Source organism: Carcharhinus amblyrhynchos, chromosome 23 (genome assembly GCF_965287045.1).
Source record: "Carcharhinus amblyrhynchos chromosome 23, sCarAmb.v2.hapA, whole genome shotgun sequence".
Classification (NCBI taxonomy): domain Eukaryota; kingdom Metazoa; phylum Chordata; class Chondrichthyes; order Carcharhiniformes; family Carcharhinidae; genus Carcharhinus; species Carcharhinus amblyrhynchos.
The window spans coordinates 7,593,843-7,617,405 of NC_137346.1; the positions used below are offsets into that span (position 1 = coordinate 7,593,843).

The window sequence follows — 23,563 nt, forward strand, 5'->3', positions numbered from 1 at the left end:
ATTACTATCATGTGGAGTTGCCGGCATTGGACTGGGGTGGGCACAGTAAGTAGTCTCACAACACCAGGTTAAAACCCAACAGGTTTATTTGGTAGCACGAGCTTTTGGAGCACTGCCCCTTCATCAGGTGAGTGACTTAGCGCTCCGAAAGCTCGTGCTACCAAATAAACCTGTTGGACTTCAACCTGGTGTTGTGAGAATACTTATCATTGCTATCTTAACAGAACTATCCCATAATCCAGCATTTTATTGAGAGAGGTTGACTGAGCACATGACAGGTCATTCCTGCAACATCTAATATATTATTACAATGTTACTCCCTCAAACAGCTTCTGTTTTAGACGATTGGCCATTACATAGTCCAACCAATGCACCCTGATCTGTCATCTTTGAGATATTAGCTTGGAGGGGGACCTCCAGGTGCTGGTGTTCCCTGGTATCTGCTGCTCTTGTCCTTCTAGATGGATGGGTTTGGAAGGTGCTGTCTAAGGAACCTTAGTGAGTTGCTGCAGTGCATCTTGTAGATGGTACATGTTGCTGCTACTGTGCCTCAGTGGTGGAGGGAGTGAATGTTTGTGGAAGGGGTGCCAATCAAGCGGGCTGCTATGTCCTAATGGTGCCAAGCATCTGGAGTGTTGGTGGAGCTGCTCCCATCCAGACAAGTGGAGAGTATTCCATCGCACTCCTGACTTGTAGGATTCTATGGATTTCACGGAGATAGAGTGTGAGGGAAAAAGTGCAGGTTCAACTGTGATGCTCCCAAGGTCAAATAGCCTTGACTCAAACGTGAAGAATGTTCAGTTTGAGAGCTGATGCCCGGGATGGCACAGTAACAGGTTGCCCTGTAGATTGTCAGCCGTGGCTCCGATGGTGGCATTCTGACCTCCCAATCTGAAGGTCATAGGTGACCTGGGACCTGAGCACAAAAGCTAGACCAGCACTCCCAGGGGCTGAGGGTATGCTGCAGTGTCAGTGGAACGGTTGTTTGGATGAGGTGTTACCTTGAGTTAATTTATTAGTGTCAAAAGTAGGCTTACATTAACACTGCAATGAAGTTACTGTGAAAATCCCCTCGTCACCGCACTCCAGCGCCTGTTCACGTACACTGAGAGAGAATTTAGCACGGCCAATGCACCCTAACCAGCACGTCTTTCAGACTGTGGGAGGAAAACAGAGGAAACGCACGCAGACATGGGGGCAACGTGCAGACATTGCACAGACAGTGACCCAAGCCAGGAATTGAGCCCGGGGCCCCTGGCGCTGTGAGGCAGCAGTGCTAACCACTGTGCCACCGCGCCGCCTCTTGGCACTCTTGAGGGCTCCCGTCTGCCCTCTTGGTGGGTGCATAAGATCCCGCAGCCACCAGAGAGGAAGAGCAGGGGGTGTCCTTCTCAGTGAGCTGGCCAATCCGGGTCCCTCAGTGCACATTACAGATGACAGGTGATTTGGCCATTGTCCCATTGCTGTTTTGTGGGATCTTGCTGTGCGCTGATCGGCGGCAGAATTTCCTGCACCACAAAGTGACTAGACTTCAGTAAGCCCTTCACTGGCTGCGGGGCACTGTGGGACGTTGTGTGATTGGGAAAGGTTATAGGAATGTGAGTTCTTCTTTTCTTGCAGCGTACAAAGCACACTTTGATCAGGGTTCCTGCGGGAGAGGAAGCATTCATTAACAATTTTGCTGAGATCTTGCATCGTGACAGAGGAGCTGCGTTAGGAACCGTGTTTTTCTTGTTTTGAAACTGCAGCCCTCTCTGGGGATCCCGATACCTGTAAGGTTAACTGTCTCTGCGTTGGTAAAATTAGAGGCAGTATCAGGGTTCGAGTCCGGGACAGACACTGTCAGTAACCCACTCATATCTTCCTTTTCCATGTAAGCTACTCTCTCACAACACAAACATAAGAAATAGAACTGGTAGGCCATTCAGCCCTTCAAACCCTCTCTGCCATTCAACTGGACAATTACTGATTTTATCCCTCGACTCCACCTACCCGGGGCAGAACGGTGACACAGTGGTTAGCACTGCTGCCTCACAGTGCCAGGGACCAGGGTTCAATTCGGGTCTTGGGTCACTGTCTGCGCGGAGACTGCACATTCTCCCCATGTCTGCATGGGTTTCCTCCAGCTGCTCCGGTTTCCTCCCACATTCCAAAGATGTGCGGGTTAGGTGGATTAGCAGGTTAAATAGGTGGGGTGACGGGAGTAGAGCCTGGGTAAGATACTCTATCGGAGAGTCAGTGTACACTTGATGGGCCAAATGGCCTCCTTCTGCATTGTAGAGATATCCACAATATCCCCATATCCCTTCGTACACAGCAATCTATTCACCCCTTGTGTGGACATACTCAACGATTGAGACCCTACAGCTCTCTGGAGTTAGAAAATTCCAAAGATTCACAATCCTCTGAGTGAAGAAATTTCTTACCTCAGTCCTTATTTTGGGATTATTCCGCTTGCATCCCAGATTCTTTGACTGGGGAAGACATTTTCTCAGCATTTAACCCGTCGAGCCCCTTACTCATTCTCTACATTTCAATGAGATCACCTCCAATTGTCCCGAACCCCAAAGGAACACATGCCTAATTTACTCAATCCTTCCTCAAAGGACAATTCCATCCTCACAGGAATCAGCCTCGCAAATCTTCACTTCCTTTCATCCAAAGCAGACATATCCTTCCTTAGGTAAGGTGACCTTCAGGTGTGACCTCAGCGACTATAACTGTGGTAAGACTTTTGAAGTTCTGTATCGAGGGCCAAAGGGCCTGTACTGCGCTGTAATATTGTAATTTGATATTGTTACACCACGTGCCCCCATTTTGGTCAAACCCATTGCAGAAAGCATTAGAGAAGGAGCAGAGGAGATTTACAGGAATGTTGCCAGGACTGGAAAATTGCAGCAATGAGAAAAGATTGGGATTGTTCTCCCTGGAACAGAGGAGGTCGAGGGGAGATTTGATTGAGAGGGGTGAGGGGCCTGGATACAGTCGGTGGGAAGGACCTGTTAACTTCAACAGAGAGGTCAGTAACTAGGGAGGGTACAGATTCCAAGTGATCGGCAGAAAGATTACAGGCAAGATGAGAATCACTTTGAAATGGAATCTTTTATTTCCACCTGAGAGTGCAGATGAGGCCTCTCTTTAACACCTCATGTGACAGTGCAGCACCCCCTCAGTGCTGTCCTAGGAATGTCACACAATCACTGAATTGGTGCAGGAGGAGGCTGCTTGGCCCATCGAACCTGCACTGGCTGCAAACGAGCAACTCATCTCGTGCCATTCCCCCCGCCTTCTCCCCGTAACCCTGCACATTCTTCCCATTCAGATAGCAGTCTAATTCCCTTTCAGATGCTTCCATTGAACCTGCCTCCACCACACTCTCGGGCAATACATTCCAGGCCCTAACCACTGGCTGTGTGGAAAATCTTCTCCTCCTATCATTTTGACTAATTACTAAGTACCCTCATATTCTCAATCTTTTCATGAACAGCTCCAGTTTCTCTTCACCTGCTCTGGAATTTTAGGCTCAACTCTCTGGAACCATAGAATCCTTTAGATTTAAAAAAAAGTTGATTTATTATTGTCACATGTATTGGGATACAGTGAAAAGTATTGTTTCTTGCTCACTACACAAACAAAGCATACCGTTCGTAGAGAAGGAAAGAAGAGAATGCAGAATGTAGTGTGAAAGAGGTCATTCGGCCCATCAAGCCTGTACTGACTCTCTGAAAGAGCACTCTACCCAGACTCATTCCCCCGCCTATCCCTGTGACCTGTCAAATTTCCTACGGTCAATCCACCCAACCTGCACATGTTTGGAGTGTGGGAGGAAACCCAGGCAGAGATGGGGAGGATGTGCAAACTCTACAGAGACAGTGACCCATGCCGGGAATTGAACCTGCGTCCCTGGCGCTGCGAGGCAGCAGTGTTAATCACTGTGCCATCCAAGTGGGATTATGGGAATAGAAAGCTGACAATCTTCCCACTCCTTCTTGCCCTCATGGTGCCAGTTCTTCCGCCAGCCCTGCACCATTTTTCACAGGGTTGCTGCCTTTAATTGACGAATAAAGCCGACCGGTACTGAGCAGGCAAGGTGGCAGGAATGCTGCCTGTGATTGGAGGGTATTGGACCAGGGGGGACGTGAATGTCCGAAGAGCTACATGATGTTTGCTTGCGGTTGCGTTTAAAAGGCACAAGCGTTCATGGCAGAGCAATGGAGAATCTTTAATCGCTGAAGGATATTGATTGTTTTGAATATATGCCACTCGTTACATCAGCTGCTGTAAAAACTAAGAGATGCAGTTAAGAGGCACTCAATTCTGGCTAATCGGGAATGCGAAGCCCCAACAAAGACTTTATTGATGAGTGTGTTTTGAAACAATTCAGGAGCCGACGTTCCTCAATCCGTCAATCACTGGGAAAATCGAGCACGCTTCACAGCAAATTAACACGACATCCATTACCGCCCCCCCCACAAGTGTCTGCCTAGGTTTCAGTCAATACACCAGCGTTTGCACGTCAGTTCACAGCTTGTTGGGGTGCGCTCAATACCAGAACAATCAACAAGAATAGAATCACAGAATCGTTAGAGTGCACAAGGAGGCCATTCGGCCCATTGTGGCTTCCCTGGCTCTCTGAATGAACAATTCACTTGGTGCCATTCTCTCACCTTCTCCCCCGTAACTTTGCACATCCTTACATTTTCCCCAATCCCCACTGAAAGCTGCGGTTCATTGAACCGGCCTCCGCTCCACTCTCAGGCAGATATTCCAGACCCAAACCACTCGCTGCATGAAAAAACTTTTTCCTCATGTTATTATTAGACTAAGGAACTATTAGACCCAGTAAATTTGGAATGTTTGCTATGACTCTCACCAGCTTTTACAGATGCACCATAGAAAACATTCCTTCTGGTTGTATCACAGCTTGGTATGGCTCCTGCTCTGCCCAAGACCGCAAGAAACTACAGAGGGCCGTGAATGTAGCCCAGTCCATCACACAAACCAGCCTCCCATCCATTGACTCTGTCTACACTTCCTGCTGCCTCGGCAAAGCAGCCAGCATAATTAAGGACCCCATGCACCCCGGACATTCTCTCTTCCACCTTCTTCTGTCAGGAAAATGATACAAAAGTCTGAGATCATGTACCAACCGACTCAAAAACAGCTTCTTCCCTGCTGCTGTCAGACTTTTGAATGGACCTACCTCGCATTAAATTGATCTTCCTTTACACCCTAGCTATGACTGTAACACTACATTCTCCACTCTCTCGTTTCCTTCTCTATGAACGGTATACCCTGTATACTGCACAGAAAACAATACTTTTCACTATAAACTGATACATGCGACAATAATAAATCAAATCAAATTAAATCAGAAACTATTGCTGCCATTATGAATTACTGTAAATCTGTGCTTCTCGGTCTCGAGCCTTTCATGAGTGGAACAGTTTCTCTCTGTCCAGACCCCTCATGGTTTGAATGTCTCTATCAGATCTCCCCTCAGCCTTCAAGAAAAACAGTCTCAACTTCTCCAATGTTTCTTCACAGCTGAAATTTCCCATCCTGGAACTATCCTTGTCAATCTTTACCACACTCTTTCCAATGCCTTCACATCTTTCCAATAGTGTGGTGCCCAGAATGATACAAAATACTCCAACTGAGGCCACACTGATGATAGAAGTCTACAATATTCTGAGAGGCATTAGATAGAGGCATTGGATAGTCAGAGGCCTTTTCCCAGAGTGAAAAGGTCAACTACAAGAAAGCACAGGTTCAATGTGAGAGGGGTTAAGTTCAGGGTAGATATGCAGGGAAAGTTTTTCACACAGAGGGTGGTGAACACACTGTCAGTGGAGGTGGTGGAAGCAGACATGGTAGCAACGTTCAAGACTTTTCTTCATAGACACACAAACGCCGAGTTGAACAGAGAGTTAGAAACCATGTATGGGCAATAAATAGTGGGTCTAAGTAAGGATTAGGAATCAAAGTTTAAGTTCACTTATTACTGTCACAAGTAGGCTTATGTTAACACTACAATGAGGTTACTGTGAAAATCCCCCCGTCGCCATACTCTGGCGCCTGTTCAGGTACATTGACAGAGAATTTAGCATGGCCAATCCACCTAGCCAGCACGTCTTTTGGACTGTGGGAGGAAATCCAAGCAGACTCAGGGAGAATGTGCAACCCACACAGACAGTGACCCAAGCTGGGAATCGAACCAGGATTCCTGGTGCTGTGAGGCAGCAGTGCTAACCACTGTGCCGCCCATCAGCACAGGCTTGGTGTGCTGAAGAGCCTGTTCCTGTGCTGGATTGTTCTTTGCTCTCTTGTATAAGTTTAACATAATATTGTTGTTCCTGTACTGTAAGTCTTATTAATAAAGCCCAGAATACTGTGTGCTTTATTAACTGCTCTCTCCTGCCACCTTCAATGATTTATGAACATGTACACCCAGGTCTCTCTGCTCCTGCACCCCTTCAGAGTTTTACACTTTGCTCGTATTATTTCTGCAAGATTTTCCTACCAAAATGAATCACTTTCACCTTCTTCCCATATTGAACTTCATCTGCAATCTGTCAGCTCACTCTACCAAATTATTTCTGTCCTTTTAAAGTTCTACAATACCCTCACAGTTTACAATACTTGCAAGTTTCATATCATCTGCAAACTTTGAAATTGACCCCAGCACACCAAGATCCAGATCATTAATACACATCAGGAAAAGCAAGGGTCCCAACACTGACTCCGGGGAACAACACCACAAACCTTCCTCCAGCCCGGAAAATATCCATGGACCATTGTTCCGCGTTTCCTGTCACTTAGTCAATTATTCAATCTAATATCACCATGCTAAATTCAATTACCCGCAGATAGTCACCAATAAATCAATAACAACCTCATTATCGAGAGAGTGGTGAGAACGTGGAACTCGTTGCAACAGAGCTGAGGTGAATAGAGATCATAGAATCATGGAATCTACAGGGCAGAAGGAGGCCATTTGGCCCATCGAACCTGCACCAACAACAATCCCACCCAGGCCCTGACCTATCCCCGTAATCCCACATACCCACTCTCCTAATCCTCCTGACATTAAGGGGCAACTTAGCATGGCTAATCAACCTAACCAGCATATATTTGGACTGTGGGACAAAACCCATGCAGACATGGGGAGAATGTGCAAACTCCGCACAGACAGTGACCCAAGCCAGGAATTGAACCTGGGTCCCTGGTGCTGTGAGGCAGCAGTGTTAAGCACTGTGCCACCAGGCCACCCTCAAAGTTACATTGAGTTGTGGTAGAATAAAAAAGGAGAAACTATTTATCTTGACAGGAATCAGTAATTATGACTCAGTGGGCAGCACCTTTGCCCCGAATCAGAATGTTCATGGAATCCAAGGACAGTACAGCACAGAAGGAGGCCATTCAGCCCATCATGTTTGCATCAGCTCTTTCAAGGAACAATCCAGTCAGTCCCACTCCCCCCTCTCTTTCCTGAGTCCCCTGCAACCCTCTCTACTTCAAGTATTCATCCAATTCCCTTTTGAAGGTGACTTTTTTAGGCAGTGCATCTCAAATTCTAACCACTCATTGCGTTACACAATTCCTCCTCATATTCCTCTGGTTCCTCTGCCAAGATTGCAGGTTCAGACCTAACTCTGGAGACCTGGGCACATGATCTAGACTGACACAGTGGTGCAATACCAAGGAGGTGCTGCACTGTTGGAGGTGCTGTCTTTCAGATAAAACATAACAGTTCAAGCTCAAATAAGGGGTAAAATTCTTACAGGGGTATAGGAGCAAAGTGAACTGGGTGTATATGTGCACAGATCATTAAAGGTGGCAGCGTAGATGGGGAGAGCAGTTAATAATATTCTTGGCTTTATTAATAGGGGCGTAGAGTACAAGAGCAAGAAGGTTATGATGAACTTATACAAGATACTAGTTAGACCTCAACTGGAGTACTGTGTACAGTTCTGGGTGACACACTATAGGAAAGATGTGAACCTATAGCAGGGAATGCAAAATGGGTTTACAAGAGTGATTCCAGGGACGAGAAACTTCAGCAATGAGGAGGGATTGGAGAGGCTGGAACCGTTCTCCCTGCAGAGAAGAGGGCTGAGAGGAGATTTGATGGAGATGTTCAAAATCATGAGGGGGCTGGACAGAGTAGACAGGGAGATACCGTTCCCACTCGTAAAAGGATCGAGAACGAGAGGGCACAGACTGAAAGTGATTTGCAAAAGAAGCAAATGCGATGTGAGAAAAATCTTTTTCACCCAGCGAGTGGTTGGGGTCTGGAATGCACTGCCTGGGAGGCAGGTTCAACTGGGGCATTCAGGAGGGCAGTAGATGATTACTTGAATAGAAACAATGTGCAGGGGTTATGGGGAAAAGGGGCAGGGGAGTGGCTCCAAGTCAGTGATGCTCGTTTGGAGAGCTGGTGTAGACACGATGGGCCAAATGGCCTCATCCTGTGATTCTGACAGGGCTATTTGTGGAAGAGCAGGCAGATGCCCCCGGTGAGTGGGACAATATTTACCCTTCAACCAACATCCCTGAATTAGCTGGTCATTATCGAGTTATTTGTGGGACCTTGCTGTGGATAAACTGGCTGCAGCATTTCCTAATTTACAACAGATTGTACATTTCAAAAAATACTTCATTGGATGTGAAGCACTTTGGGATGTCCTGATGTTTGAAAGGCGCTGTATAAATGCAAGTCCTTTCCTTCAAACAGCCCACAGATGAATCACGGGGACAGTTTGGAACTTTTCCATGGCTTATTGAACTAGTTACGCAATGGAAATAGCTCACTGATACTCGGGCTCTGACAGACTGAGGGAGCTCTGTGTTTCTGGGCCTGTTTTACGTCAACAGCTTTCAAGCCTGAGTCTGCGTCACGGACACCTGTCCCACCCCCACAGCAGATGGAGTGATGACAGCCGTCCCAGTCAGAGTCAGGCTCTTTCACATGTGATGACATGGACGGAACGTGTGAGTGAAATCTAGAAAGGCAGAGCCCACTGGAGGAGCCGGATGGCGGGGGCTGGTTATGAGTCATGGCAGGCCAGGGAGGCCTACACTTCAGGCTGCGGTCTGTACCTAAAGAGCAGCAGGCCAGGGAGGCCTACACTTCAGGCTGCGGTCTGTACCTAAAGAGCGGATCTCAGTGAGCTCCGAGAGCTACAATTCGCTTCTGTACCACTGGGCGTTGCCAGGAGTGATGGAGTCAGCTGGAGACTGCAATCCTGATAATTTGAAGCTTGGTGGAACTGCTATCATTGAACTGTTGTGGAATGGATTTGATTTGATTTGATTTATTATTGTCACATGTATTAACATACAGTTGTTTCTTGTGTGCTATACAGACAAAGCATACCGTTCATAAAGAAGGAAAGAAGAGAGTGCAGAATGTAGTGTTACAGTCATAGCTAGGATGTAGAGAAAGATCAACTTAGTATGAGGTAGGTCTGTTCAAAAGTCTGACAGCAGCAGGAAAGAAACTGCTCTTGAGTCGGTTGGTACGTGACCTCAGACTTTTGTATCTTTTTCCCAATGGAAGAAGGTGGAGAGAGGAGGCTTGAGGTGTGTGGGGTCCTTAATGAGGCTGGATGCTTTTCCAAGGCAGCGGGAAGTGTAGACAGAGTCAATGGATGGGAGGCTGGTTTGTGTGATGGATTGGGCTACATTCACGACCTTTTGTAGTTTCTTGCGGTCTTGAGCAGAGCAGGAGCCCATACCAAGCCGTGATACAACCAGAAAGAATGCTTTCTATGGTGCATCTGTAAAAGTTGGTGAGGGTCGTAGCTGATATGCCAAATTTCGTTAGTGTTCTGAGAAAGTAGAGGTGTTGGTGGGGCTTTCTTAACTATAGTGTTGGCACGGGGGGAGCAGGACAGGTTGTTGGAGAGGAGAGCCTGATGATTAAATAGTCTCGAACACACTGTGTACATGTGACTGCGCTCCTGAACATGGGAGCTTTTGCCAGCATCATGGAATCACAGAAATCCCTCAGTGCAAAAAGATGCCATTTGTCCCAAGTGCCACGGCTTCTCTGGAACACTGCAGTGATCAAGGAGGCGTTATAGAGTTATAGAGGTTTACAGCATGGAAACAGGCCCTTTGGCCCAACTTGTCCATGCTGCCCTTCTTTTTGAAACATTAAGCTAGTCCCAATTGCCCACATTTAGCCCATATCCCTCGATACCCATGTAACTGTCCAAATGCTTTTTAAAAGACAAAATTGTACCCGTCTCTACTACTTACCTCTGGCAGCTTGTTCCAGACACTCACCACCCTCTGTGTGAAAGAAATGCCCCTCTGGACACTTTTGTATCTCTCCCCCCTCACCTTAAACCTATGCTCCCTAGTTTTAGATCCCTTAACTTTGGGAAAAGTTATTGACTATCTAGCTGATCGATGCCCCCCATTATTTTATAAACCTCTATAAGATGACCCCTAAGCCTCCTACCGTCCAAGGAAAAAAGTCCCAGTCTATCCAGCCTCTCCTTATAATTCAAACCATCAAGTCCAGGTAGCATCCTAGTAAATCCTAGGTTTTATCCCTCGCTGAGATTCGGTGCGGAATTGCATAGCAAGTTTCCCTGTCCAGTTTCTGCTCTGGGTTACACTGGTGGATCTCTGCCAGAACAGGAGGCGAGGTCTGACATTTGGCCCTGGGTCCCCAAGTTCAAACACTGTCTCGTGAACCACAAGTGCAGATGTCGAGTGGACTTTGGCTGGGGTGCTGGCTCCAAACACAGTAACCCCATAACTAACCAGCAGGTGACTGTTTAGCCTTCACATGACAATTCCACAGGCGGGAAGGGAATGGGTGACCATCAGACAGAGAGAGCTAGGCAGCAAGTGCAGGAATCTCCTGTGGCTATTCCCCTGCAAAATAGATATATTGTATATATAAATCTCCAGGTCCTGATAATCTTCATCCCAGAGTACTTAAGGAAGTGGGCCTGGAAATAGTAGATCCGTTGGTGGTTATTTTCTAAAATTCTTTGGACTCTGGGCTGCTTCCTACAGATTGGAGGGTAGTTAATGTAAGTCCACTATTCAAAAGAGGAGGGAGGGAGAAAACAAGGAACTAGGGACCAGTGAGTCTAATGCCAGTACTGGGGAAGTTGCTGGAGCCCATTCGCAAGGATTTTATAACTGGGTACTTGGAAGGCAGTGGTATAATCAGACAAAATCAACACGGATTTACAAAAGAGATACCATACTTGACGAATCTAATGGAATTCTTTGAGGATGTAGATGACCGAGGAGAACCAGTGGATGTGGTTTATTTAGACTTTCAGAAGGCTTTCGACATAACAGACTACTATGTAAAGTTTAAACACATGGGGTTGCAGAGAATGTCTTGGTATCTGCTAGCAGATAGGAAGCTGAGTTGGCATAAATGGGTCTTTTTCTGATTGGAAGTCAGTGACTTGTGAGGTTCCGCAGGGATCTGTGCTAGGACCCCTACTGTTCATGTTATAAATTAATATAAATTTGGACACGGAATTGCAGGTATTATCTCCAAATTTGCAGATGATACAAAATTGGGTGGGAGGGTGAGCTGTGAGGAGGATGCAGAGATGCTTCAGTGTGATTTAGACAGGCTGATATGTGGGCATCTGCGTGGCAGATGCAGTACAATGTGGATAAATATGAGGTTATCCACTTTTGTAGCAATAATAGGAAGACATTATTATGTGAATGGCTGTAAATTGAGAGAGGCGGATACTCAACGAGACCTTGGTGTCCTCGTGCATCAGTCGCTGAAAGTAAGCGTGCAGGTACAGCAGGCAAATGGTATGTTGGCCTTCATAGTGAGAGGATTTGAGTATTGGGATAGGGATGTTTTACTGCAATTGTATAGAGCGTTGGTGAGGCCACACCTGGAGTACTGTGTGCAGTTTTGGTCTCCTTATCTGAGGGAGTACAGCGAAGGTTTACCAGGCTGATTCCTGGGATGGCAGGTCTGTCATATGAGGAGAGACTAAATCAGTTAGGATTATATTCACTGGAGTTTAGAAGCATGAGAAGGAATCTCATAGCAACTTCTAAAATTCTAATAGGGTTAGATTCAGAAAGGATGTTTCCGATGGCAGGGGAGTCCAGGGTCATAGTTTGAGGATAAGGGGTAAACCTTTTTGAACTGAGGTGATAAGAAATTTCTTCACTCAGAGAGTGGTAAATGTGTGGAATTCACTACCACAGAAAGTAATTGAGGCCAAAATGTTGTCTGATTTCAAGAAGAAATTAGATAAAGCTCATAGGACTAAAGGGATATGGGGGGAAGGGGATCAGGATGCTGAATTTGATATCAGCCACGATGAATGGTGAAGCAGGCTCAATGGGCCAAATGTCCAACTTCTGTTTCTATGTAACTAACCATTGGGTGGGGCACTGCAGGGTGTCTCTCTCCTGCTGGCCATATACCCCAGAGGCCAGGAAGTGTTTTGGATGTTCTGAGGCTGCAGAAGGCGCCACACAAATACAGAGGTCTTTCCTTTTTGTGAGGCACTGTGCTTCAAGAGGCACTCAGAAGAAAGGAGGCAACATGATGGTATCAACAAGAAAAGTCGAAGATTTTAACCTTAAAATTGGAGCTCGGTCACTTCTGAGTAAAATCAGTCAGTCCTTTCTCACACAAAGGGCGGCGGGAATCATTTCCTCCCCCAGTGGTTGCTGGATGTCAAGTTAAAATTTATAAGATTGGAACTGTTAAGTCATTGTTGGGTGTAGGGACTAAGGTTCTGATCCAACAGGATGGCAGAACAAGTGTGAGGGGCTGAATGGCCTGTTCCGCAGAGGAAACATGTTAAAGATGTTGAGACGCTGAGGAATCTGGACCGGGCAGGCACGGACAAACTGTTCCCAGTCAGGACAGAATCAAGATTTAAACTAATTGGCAAAAGAACCAAAAGCAACATGAGGATAAACCTTTTCACACAGCCAGTGGTTTAGATCTGGAAAGCACAGCCTGAAAATGTGGCTAAACCAAAGCAATCGAGAGGGAATCAGATTGTTAAAGGTGCATAGAAACTAGAAGCAGGAGTAGGCCATTCAGCCCTTCAAACCTGCTCCACCATTCATTCTAATCATGGCTGATCACTGAATTCAATATCCTGATCCCACCTTCCTCCCATATCCCTTGATCCCTTTAGGCCCAAGAGCTAAATCGAATTCCTTCTTGAAATCACACAACCTTTTGGCACCAACTACTTCATGAGTTTGTGAATTCCACCACTCTCTGGGTGAAGAAATTTCTCCTCACCTCAGTTCGAAAAGGTTTAACCTTTATCCCCAAACTATGACCCCCTAGATTCTTTCTGAATCTACCCTGTCTAACCCTGTTAGAACTTTATAAGTTTCCAAAAAGAAAGAATGTTTGGAGTGGCAGAGTCAAGGCGGGAGGGGGGCGCCAGGTGAAATGCTCATTTAGAGAGTTAGTGTATACATGATGGGCTGAATGGCCACCTTCCGCAATGTAACAATTCTGTGGTAAAGTCCCACGTGAATACAAACATCAGCCTAATCCTCCCTTTCTCTGGTTCCATCTGAAAATCAGCCTAAACCCTGATCTCACCAGATCATTAATAAACGGTACCAAGCACCAGAAATGTAATCAGAAAGCATCTGTGTCGCTTCATCGGTTTAAGCTTCCTACTGAAACCAAATAAAATATTTGAAAATGATCTTTGTTTTGTTCATTTAATTCTGAAGGGCTTTCTGTGACAATGAATAATGTGGCAGTGCAGTTGCTAAAGAATACCGCGACAGTGCAACGGATACCAAGCAAAACTCTGATGTACTTTCCGCCCATACCTGAATCTAATGGATGATAATTGCTTATTTATGGAAGTCCTCCTGATTGCAGACCTATTATCTGAGCTTGCTTTATGTGTTTCAATGTACAATTTCCCATAACGATGATTAAACAGCCCGATCAGTTGTAAATGTCACCACACATCATCCTTTCTGTTTACTAATTCTTCCCCCTACACTGCGGCATTCCGAGCAAATGGACAGCGATGTGTTGAGCACAGGGTTCAAAGGTCACAGAGTCATGGAGGTTTACAGCATGGAAATGGCCTTTCGGTCCAACTTGTCCATGCTGCCTAATTTTTAACCATTATATGCGTTATATGTCCAAAGATATGCTTGGAGTGGCACAGTGGTTAGCACTGCTGCCTCACAGCACCAGGGACCCGGATTCGATTCCCAGTTTGTGTCACTGTCTGTGCAGAGTCTGCACGTTCTCCCCATGTCTGCGTGGGTTTCCTCTGGATGCTCTGGGTTCCTCCCTCAGTCCAAAAGACCTGGTTAGGTGCATTGGCCACGCTAAATTCTCCCTCAGTGTACCCAAAAGGTGCTGGGATGTGGCAACTAGGGGATTTTCACAGTAACTTCATTGCAGTGTGAATGTAAACCTATTTGTGACTCATAAATAAACCTTTTCTTTGGAGGTCCAAAAGGTCGGTTCCTGTGCTGTGCTTTTCATTGTTCTTTGTCTTTCTTCTAATTGCCCCAGAGAAGGTGGTGGTCAGTTGCCTTCTTGAACCGCTGCAGTCCCTGTGATATAGGCACACCCACAGTGCTGTTTAAGGGGGAATTTCAGGATTTTGCCCCAGCAACAGTGAAGGAGCGATGATATATTTGTAAGTCAGGATGGTGAGTGGCTTGGAGGGGATCCTCCAGCTGTTGGTGTTCCCATGTATCTGCTGCCCTTGTCCTTCTGTTCCGGGTTTGGAAGGTGCTGCTTAAGGAGCCTTGGTGAATTGTTGCAGTGCAGCTAATGGTACACACTACTGCCACTGTTCAGCAATGCTGGAGGGAATGAATGTTCGTGGAAGGGTTAGCAATCAAGTGGGCTGCTTTGTTCTGGATGGTGTTGAGCTTCTTGAGTGTTGCTGGAGTTGCACTCATCCAGGCAAGTAGGGAGTATTCCATCACACTCCTGACTTGTGCCTCGAGGATGTTGGACAGGATTCGGGGAGTCAGCAGGTGAATTACTCGCTGCATTATTCCCAGCTTTTGACCTACTCTTGTAGCCACAGTATTTATATGGCCATCCTGAGGGGTCAGTGGCAATCCCCCTCAGTATGTTGATAGTGGGGGATTCAGCGATGGTAATGCCATTGAATGTCAAGAGAGTATGGTTAGATCCTCCCCTGTTGGAGATGGACATTGCCTGACACTTGTGTGGTGTGAATGTTACTTGCCACTTGTCAGCCCAAGCCTTGATATGGTTCAGGTCTTTCTGCCATTTACCATTTTCAGGTCTCCTCATGTTCCCTGTTGTAGCTTGATGTTAAATTTTCATAGAATCATAGAATCTCTACAGTGCAGAAGGAGGCCATTCAGCCCATTGAGTCTGCACCGATCCCAATCTCACCCAGGCCTTATCCCCGTAACCTCACATATTTACCCTGCTAATCCCCCCTGACACTAGGGGACAATTTAGCACGGCCAATCTACCTAACCTACACATCTTTGGACTGTGGGAGGAAACCGGAGCAGCCAGAGGAAATCCAGACATGGGGAGAGTGTGTGGAGTCCGCACAGACAGTAAACCAAGGCTGGAATTGAACCCGGGTCCCTGGCGCTGTGAGGCAGCAGTGCTAACCACTGTACCGTGTGTGATGATGCTCCTCTGGTGCTCCTTTGGCCCAATCACTACGTTAAAGGTGTTACATAAATCCAAGTTGTTGTTGTAGCTCTTTTGTAACGAAAGGATGCCTGTGATCTGAGCTGAAGGGACTGAGGGATGCCCGACGACTGGTGCCACCTTTTAACACAAGCCCTCAATCGATGTGCGTTTACACATCAGCCTCCTCCACCCAGCCAAAGAGAAAAAAATAACAAACACTTTCAACCAGTTATAGACCTCCCCAGTGGTTTCAAATGTGGAAGTAAGAGCAGTCCAGAGACCCAGGAATTCTCACTCGGAGGGTGACGGAATCATGGAGGCAATCCAAAGGGAATAAAATTGTTTAAAGTGGAAAAGAAGGCAGGGGTAATATTTCAGGGCCGAAATGTTTCTCACTCCCCGGAGGCTGCAGGACCTGCTGAGTAATTCCAGCACTTTCTGTTGGAATTTCAGATTTCCAGCATCCGCAGTATTTTGCTTTTGTTAAAAGGGAATCATATACTGGAATTCTACTGCCCCTTCTGACACGGGAATTGGAGCAGCAAGGGACAGACAATGGAAATGTTCGTTGTACTCAGGCAGGATTTTCCGCTCTCAGGTCGAGCGAGACTGTAAAATCCCGCCCATAGAATCTCTACAATGCAGAAGGAGGCCATTCAGCCCATCGAATCTGCACTGACAATAATCCCACCCACGCACTATCCCTGTGATCCTACTAATTCTCCTGACACTAGAGTCAATTTAACATGGCCAATCCATCTAACCTGCACATCTTTGGAATGTGGGAGGAAACCGGAGAACCTGGAGGAAACCCACTCAGACACGGGGAGAATGTATAGACACCACACAGACAGTGACCTGAGGCTGGAATCGAACCCGGATCCCTGACACTCTGAGGCAGCAGTGCAAACCACTGTGCCACCATGCTGCCCGTGGGAAGAAATAGCTCATTTCCTAAAACAAACTCCTTGGCTCGAAGGCTAGGGGAGGGTGAGTCACTTTGATAGTTCATAGAGTCATAGAATCCCTACAGTATAGAAGGAGGCCATTCGGACCATCAAGTCTGTTCTGAGTCATTTAGGTAGTACCGGACATTGCTGTCTATTCTCAGGCACTGAGCTCGTGTGCTAAAAGGTGCGGTCGCCCCAATCAGTCCTTGCGTTTTTGCTGCCTCTTCGATATATTCAGCAAAATGCAATATTTGGGCAGCATCTTCTCTGGGACCTGATTAAACAGGCAGGGTAGAGTGTGTGATAGGGTTCAATGTACCTGGTGGAATGGATCCAAGAGATTGAATGGCCTTTTAGAATCATAGAATCTCTACAGCGCAGAAGGAGGCCATTCGGCCCATCGAGTCTTCACCAACCACAAACCCACTCAGACCCTATTCCCCACATATTTACTCTGCTAATCTCTCTGACACTAAGGGTCAATTTAGCATGGCCAATCCACCTAACCCACACATCTGGGAGGAAACCGGAGCAGCCAGAGGAAACCCATGCAGACAGAGGAAGGATGTGTAGATTCCAGTTTCCCTCCATCCCCTCCCCCAAGAATCAGGAAACTTTCCATTTCCTTTTTGAATGTTTGAATGGGATCAGGATTCCTGGCACCAGCCAGTGACTGAATGAACAATGTCCTAGGGGAGAGTGAGGTTGGCGCAGTGAAGCTGGAATATCTGATTTCTTACAATAGGACAACTCCCAAACTCTACCTGCTCTCATTATCATGAAGTCTTCGCTATTTGCTGGAACCATCTTTATGTTTTTCAGGAAGGCACACAAACCTTTCTTGTTCACTCACCTCTGCAGCCTGACCCATGGTGATAGTCTGGTTACATGTGAGAAGGCCCAAGGCTGATTTAGAGAGGGAAAGTTGAACCTAACATCCACAGGAAAGGCCATTTTTGTCTGGACATGAACCCAGAGCACCTTCAAGGCTCACTTCTCCTTCAGCGTCAGAGACAATGCAAATTTGGTTTACAAATTGTATATTTTTGATTCCCCAGTCCTCATTTTCAGTCAGTTTGGGAAGAGATGTCATTTAGGGTCACAGAGTCATAGAGGTTTACAGCGTGGAAACAGGCCCTTCGGCCCAATGCGTCCATGCCGCCCTTTTTCGTTAAACCCTTAAGCTAGTCCCACGTTTGGCCCATATCTCTCTACACCCATCTTATCCATGTAACTGTCTAAATGCTTTTTAAAAGACAAAATTGTACCCGCCTCTAATACTACCTCTGGCAGCTTGTTCCAGACACTCACCAGCCTCTGTGTGAAAAAATTGTCCCTCTGAATGCTTTTGTACCCAACCAAAGAGCATTAACCAATAAAACAAGGCCGCTCAGTGTAAGTGTCTGCCATACTCAATACCATGCCACTGATATAGGAGGGCTGACAGACAGTTACACATCTATACCTGCTCTCATGCCAAGTGATTCTGGGGACAGTCTAATCCACACCGACCATCATCAGCATCAAGAGATAATTATGACTCACTTTGAGTCTTGACTCACCTCTATGGTCCTCCTTGTCCTCCTTGGAGGTCGGTGGGTTACATGGTTGATGGTCCAGGGGCCGAGCGACAGGTTGGCGTAAAAGTCCATTGGGTATCGATGCTGCCACTCGATCTCCTTCAGAGCGACAGCTGCCTAAACACAGAGGGAGGAGACCAGAATATATTGAGATCATGGGATACCCTTGGTCCTAACTCTGTCACAGAAATAAAACATACAAGCTTAACACTCACTTTACCTTAGCTAACTGAGCTAGCTCAATACTTACTGCCTTTCCCTCGGATGTTTCATCATTTTACCCCCTATTGTTCTCAGGCGAGAGGTTGATGGGGCAGATTACCTGTTGCCAAACTAACAATGACTACCTCCTCCCAGTACAATGGCTACATTCTCTCAGTACAATGACTACCTCCTGCCAGTACAATGACTATCTCCTCCCAGGATAACAATGGCTACCTTGTCCCAGGCCAAAGGTTACCCTTTTCTTAATCTTTCATGGGATATGAGTGTTGTTGGGTAATTAATTGCTCGTCCCTAACTGCCTTCGAGAAAGTGATGGCACTGATCCACTGGCATTCGACAAGGTCCCTCATGGCAGGCTGGTGTGAAAGATTAAATCTCACAGGATCAGGGGTGATCTAGCTGGATGGATTCAGAATTGGCTTGGCCATTGAAGACAGAGGATAGCGGTGGGATGGTGTTTTTCTGAATGGGGATCTGTAACTAGTTGTGTTCCACAGAGATCAGTGCTGGGACCTCTGCTGTTTGTAATATATATGAATGATTTGGTCTGATTAACAAGTTTGCGGATGATACTAAAATTGGCGGAGTTGCGGATAGTGATGAAGATTGTCAGAGAATACAGCAGGATATCGATAGACTGGAAAATTGGGCGGAGAAATGGCAGATGGAATTTAATCCGGACAAATGCAAGGTGATCCATTTTGGTAGATCCAATTCAGGTGGGAGCTACAAAATAAATGGCAGAACCATCAGGAGCACAGACACAGAGAGAGATCTGAGAGTACAGGTCCACAGATCCTTAAGGTGATGAAGAAAGCACATGGCATGCTCACCTTTGTGGATGGGGCATCAAGTATAAAAGTTGGCAAATTATGTTACAGTGATATAAACACTTGGTTAGGCCACCAATTCGGGTCACCACACTACCAGAAGGATGTGGAAGCTTTGGAGAGAGTGCAGAAAAGGTTGACCAGTATGTTGCCTGGTGTGAGGAGAGATTGAATAAACTGGGATTGTTCTTTCTGGAAAGACGGCCCCCAGGTGGGGGCCTGGAATGCACTGCCAGGTGAGGTGGTTGGGGCAGTTACATTAGCCACATTTAAGACTTGTCTGGATAGACACATGAACAAACGGGGAATAGAGGGATATTAGTGGTTGGTCTCAATAGGACAATGTGATTGGCACAGGCTTGAAGAGCCTGTTCCTGTGCTGTACTGTTCTTTGTTCAAGTGCCTGTGGTGTACCCAGGAGGTAAAACCAGTCAAATGGACAAATGAGAATACTGATCCGAACTGTTTTTCCAACTTGGAACTTGGGAGTTCTGGGGACTCAATTGTTGCTGTTCCCCACTTAACAGCGAGGAATCACGAGGGTTTCCCAGGAGAGGGAAATACAGAAACTGAAAACTCTGACCTCACTGTGACCAGGAGCAGGTTCCTCACGGCCCTGTCTCGAGCTGGTTACACCCAGCGGGCAGCTGGACCGCCCTGGGGATGGGGCGGGGGGAGGGGGCATCTATTTTTGGGGCCTGCTGATTTCTCGTACCAATTACCAGTTGAAGAATGGCTGCCTCTTTGTGCTGGAGACTGTGAGTCATGGGAGACGGTGAAAGTTTGGTGTCACAGTGGAGGATTTATCCAGCTTATCCGAGTAATCAGGACTCCCCGTGTGACCTTTATTCTTCAGCAGTGCAGGCAGTGCACATAATGAATGAACCTGGACTCCTGGATACTTTCTTTCTCTCACAGATAGCCTTATCCTGAATAATTGATATAATTAATCTTTTTATTTCATTTCCTCTCCGTGTGCGGTTAAAGCTTAATTATCAATTGTTTGCTGCAAATTACAATTGTGTTATTTCCCCCCATATCATTTGGCAATCGATGCTCTGTTTGCTGATTGATGTCCTGAGCTTGCGTTGCACTCAATCTTCCTTTTGCTTTTCTCTTGTTTCCGAGCGATTGCTCAAAAAATATATTTTTTTAATTTAATCGTGGGACATGGGCATCGCTGGCTGGCCAGCATTTATTGCTCATACCTGAGGACAGTTGAGAATCAGCTACATTGCTGTGGCTCTGGAGTCACATGTAGGCCAGACCAGGTAAGGGCGGCAGATTTCCTTCCCCAAAGGACATTAGTGAACCAGATGGGTTTTTCCGACAATGGTTTCATGGTCATCAGTAGATTCTTAATTCCACACACATGATTTTATTGAATTCAAATTCCACCATCTGCCGTGGCAGGATTTGCACTCGGGTCCCCAGAATGTTAATTGAGTTTCTGGATTAATAGTCTAGCAATAATACCACATTGCCTCCCTCTCTCTCCTTCTCTTGGTGCCCCCATCGAATCCGTCACCACCCCGTTCACAGTGCAGACATTTGACAGCACTGACAGTGCGGGAGGTCACACAGAGGTTGGAGAATCCCAGCCCCGGGGCGAGGTCGGAGAATCCCAGCCCTGGGGCGTGGTTGGAAAATCCCAGCCGGGTGAGATCGGAGAAAATTCCTTTGTTTGCTAGTTCTAAAACTGTCAAGTATATTGGGGGAGAGGGAGGGCGGAGAAGGTTTTTAGATTGACTATCAAAAATTATTAATTCAGGTACTGGAGAATATTGGTTCTCCAACTGGAGAAGAAAGGCTGGGCAACATGAGAATGGGCGACCAGTGGCGGGAGTTTGGGGGCAGGGCATTGGGAGATCACCTCCAGGAAGATGTCCCACAGAGTTAGCAACCACAACTCAAATAGGCACCTCAGGTAACAGCGAGCTCTCACCGTGATAGGCAGTCTCTAGTGCAAGAAGAATCTGGATCTTGCCTGCTGGCTCGGTCTAATTGGCGTTGGGGGAAGGTGATGGGTAATGACAAGCAGCAGCTGCAGGTGGGCCATACGTTCCTTTTCATTGTGTTTGGGGCCATCAGCATAGACACAATGGGATCAAAGGCCTTCCTCTGTGGTGTATGATCACAATTCATTGATCTGTGACACCCGTGAGATACCTCAGAATGCTGATCCTGACAGGCGCTGAGATCCTAGTAAACTGCGTCCCCGCCCCCCATTCCTCCCTATCCTCTCCAGAACTTTCACAGCATCGTATCCCATGGCCACTTACCTCATACGGTGTGAGCAAGGGTTTGGAAAAAGCCTTTCCCCAGTCGATGGAAAGTCTTGGACAGGCAACCTGCACCCACCTAGAGAGAAAACAAAGCAGCATGCTGAGTAAGGGTCTCATCAGCAGAGCAATGGGCGATATCACACATAGACAACAAGAACAGCACAGGAACAGGCCATTCAGCCCCTCGAGCATGCTCCACCATTCAATACGACCATGACTGATCAGACATTTCAATACCTTTCACAACCATAACCCTTTACATTATTGATAATCAGAGATCTGTCAATTTCTACTTTAAACATTGAGAATTCCAAGGATTCACACCAGGCTGTGTAAAGAAATTTCTCCCCATCTTGGCCCTACATGGCTTCCCTCTTATTTTGAATTTGTGCCACTGGTTCTAAAGCCCCCAGCCAAGGAAAACACCTTACCTGCATCTACCTTGTCTATCCCTTTAAATATTTTGTAGATTTGCAGAAAAAAATTGCCCCTCTGGACCCTTTTGTATCTCTCCCCTCTCACCTTAAACCTGTGCCCTCTAGTTTTAGACTCCCCTACCTTTGGGAAAATATATTGACTATCTAGCTAATCTGTGCCCCTCGTTATTTTATAGACCTCTATAAAGTCACTCCTAAGTCTCCTACTCACCAGGGAAAAAAAAGTCCCAGTCTATCCAGCCTCTCCTTATAACTCAAACCATCAAGTCCTGGTCACATGTATACAGCACCCTCCCTCCATGTAGGACTGTGACTCTACCCTAGGCCCCCAGCATTCCGGTCCCCGCTCTCTCCGAAACAGAGCAGTGTCCCATCACACTGCATCCGTTCCCCGGCCCTCTGTCCTAAACCCATCTGGCACTTTCACTGTGAGGTTTGTTGGTGACTGAAGCTGCCCCCAACTTATTCTCCAGCACGGGGGGTTTCGGAGGGATGGTGGGGGGAGACAGGAAAAGGTTCTGAGGAGGAACTTGGCCACGTAAAGTGGAATCAACCAGCTCCCTGCAGACACCAAATATTTCAGAGGCCAACTTGATGGTGCCAACTGTGATCAGGCAGTAAATCGTTTTTAGTGCTACAACCTTGTGAGCAGGCAGCTCCTGAATATTTTATACAGACTGTCTGCAAAGTTACTGGACATGGAACAAACACACAACATCTTACCGGTCCCCTCCAGGGGCCTTGGTTTGTTTGATCCTTGATTTCCCAGTATTGTATGTCTTGGTCATCAGGACACTGGTACTATTTATAGGAGTTGTTATGAGGTATATGTGTCTGAGTTACAGTCCTAACCAGTCACTGGAGCTCCATTGGAGCGGCCAAATCTAATTCAATGTATTCTTAAGAGGTTTGAACATATGCTCTCCAAGCCCCAGACATTAATCGACCAATGCCTCCACCCTTGTGATGTACGGCCTTCCCATGCTATGTGGAAAGCGAAAAGACTCACTACCCCATAGGGTAATGCCTGACTGTTAGCCAGTCTTGTTCCCCCATTCTCAACATTTTTCTATCTGGTGGAGAAATGAAATTGACAATGAATCCCGATTTCTGATGAGTTTTCCTCGGGATTGTACACAGCAGTGTTCTGGAGAATGCTCTTCAAATCCCAGAGATTTCCATAACAATACATTGAATCAGAGTTGGCCACTCCAACGAAGCTTGGGCAAAGTGCTCCTGGAACCTTACCCCAGCCAGGAAGCAGGAGGGAATTTTCAAAAGTAAAACATTAAAAGGGGGAATGGATAATTCCACTAACTGGCTGTGTCCGAGATGGATGGCCCCTCTGCAAGATTACTGGATTAGGACGGTAACTCAGCCACATATAATCATCGCTTAACAGCTCCCATAAATAGTACCAGGGTCCTGATAACCAGGACACACAATACTGGGAAATCAAGAATCAAACAAGCCAAGGCCCCAGTAACTTGGAGGGTAGGTGATCCTAGACTGAATGAACCTGTTCATTCGCTTGGGGCTACTCAGAGAGGGGATCTGCTCTCATGGGAGGCCACACTTGTCAACTCTGTGCCATCCTCACA

General features: G+C 46.6%; 1 protein-coding gene across 1 annotated transcript in view; it reads right to left on the bottom strand.

The window, feature by feature from the left end:
* The window catches only part of dph1 (diphthamide biosynthesis 1), a 592,086-nt gene that overhangs the window by 11,746 nt on the left and 556,777 nt on the right, over positions 1–23,563 (bottom strand). Inside the window, exons 10-11 of the mRNA XM_080210803.1 lie at positions 21,523–21,601; positions 18,168–18,302 (exon numbers count right to left, since the gene is read on the bottom strand). Coding sequence (XP_080066929.1) covers positions 18,168–18,302; positions 21,523–21,601 — 214 coding nt within the window. The remainder of the gene's footprint in view (positions 1–18,167; positions 18,303–21,522; positions 21,602–23,563) is intronic.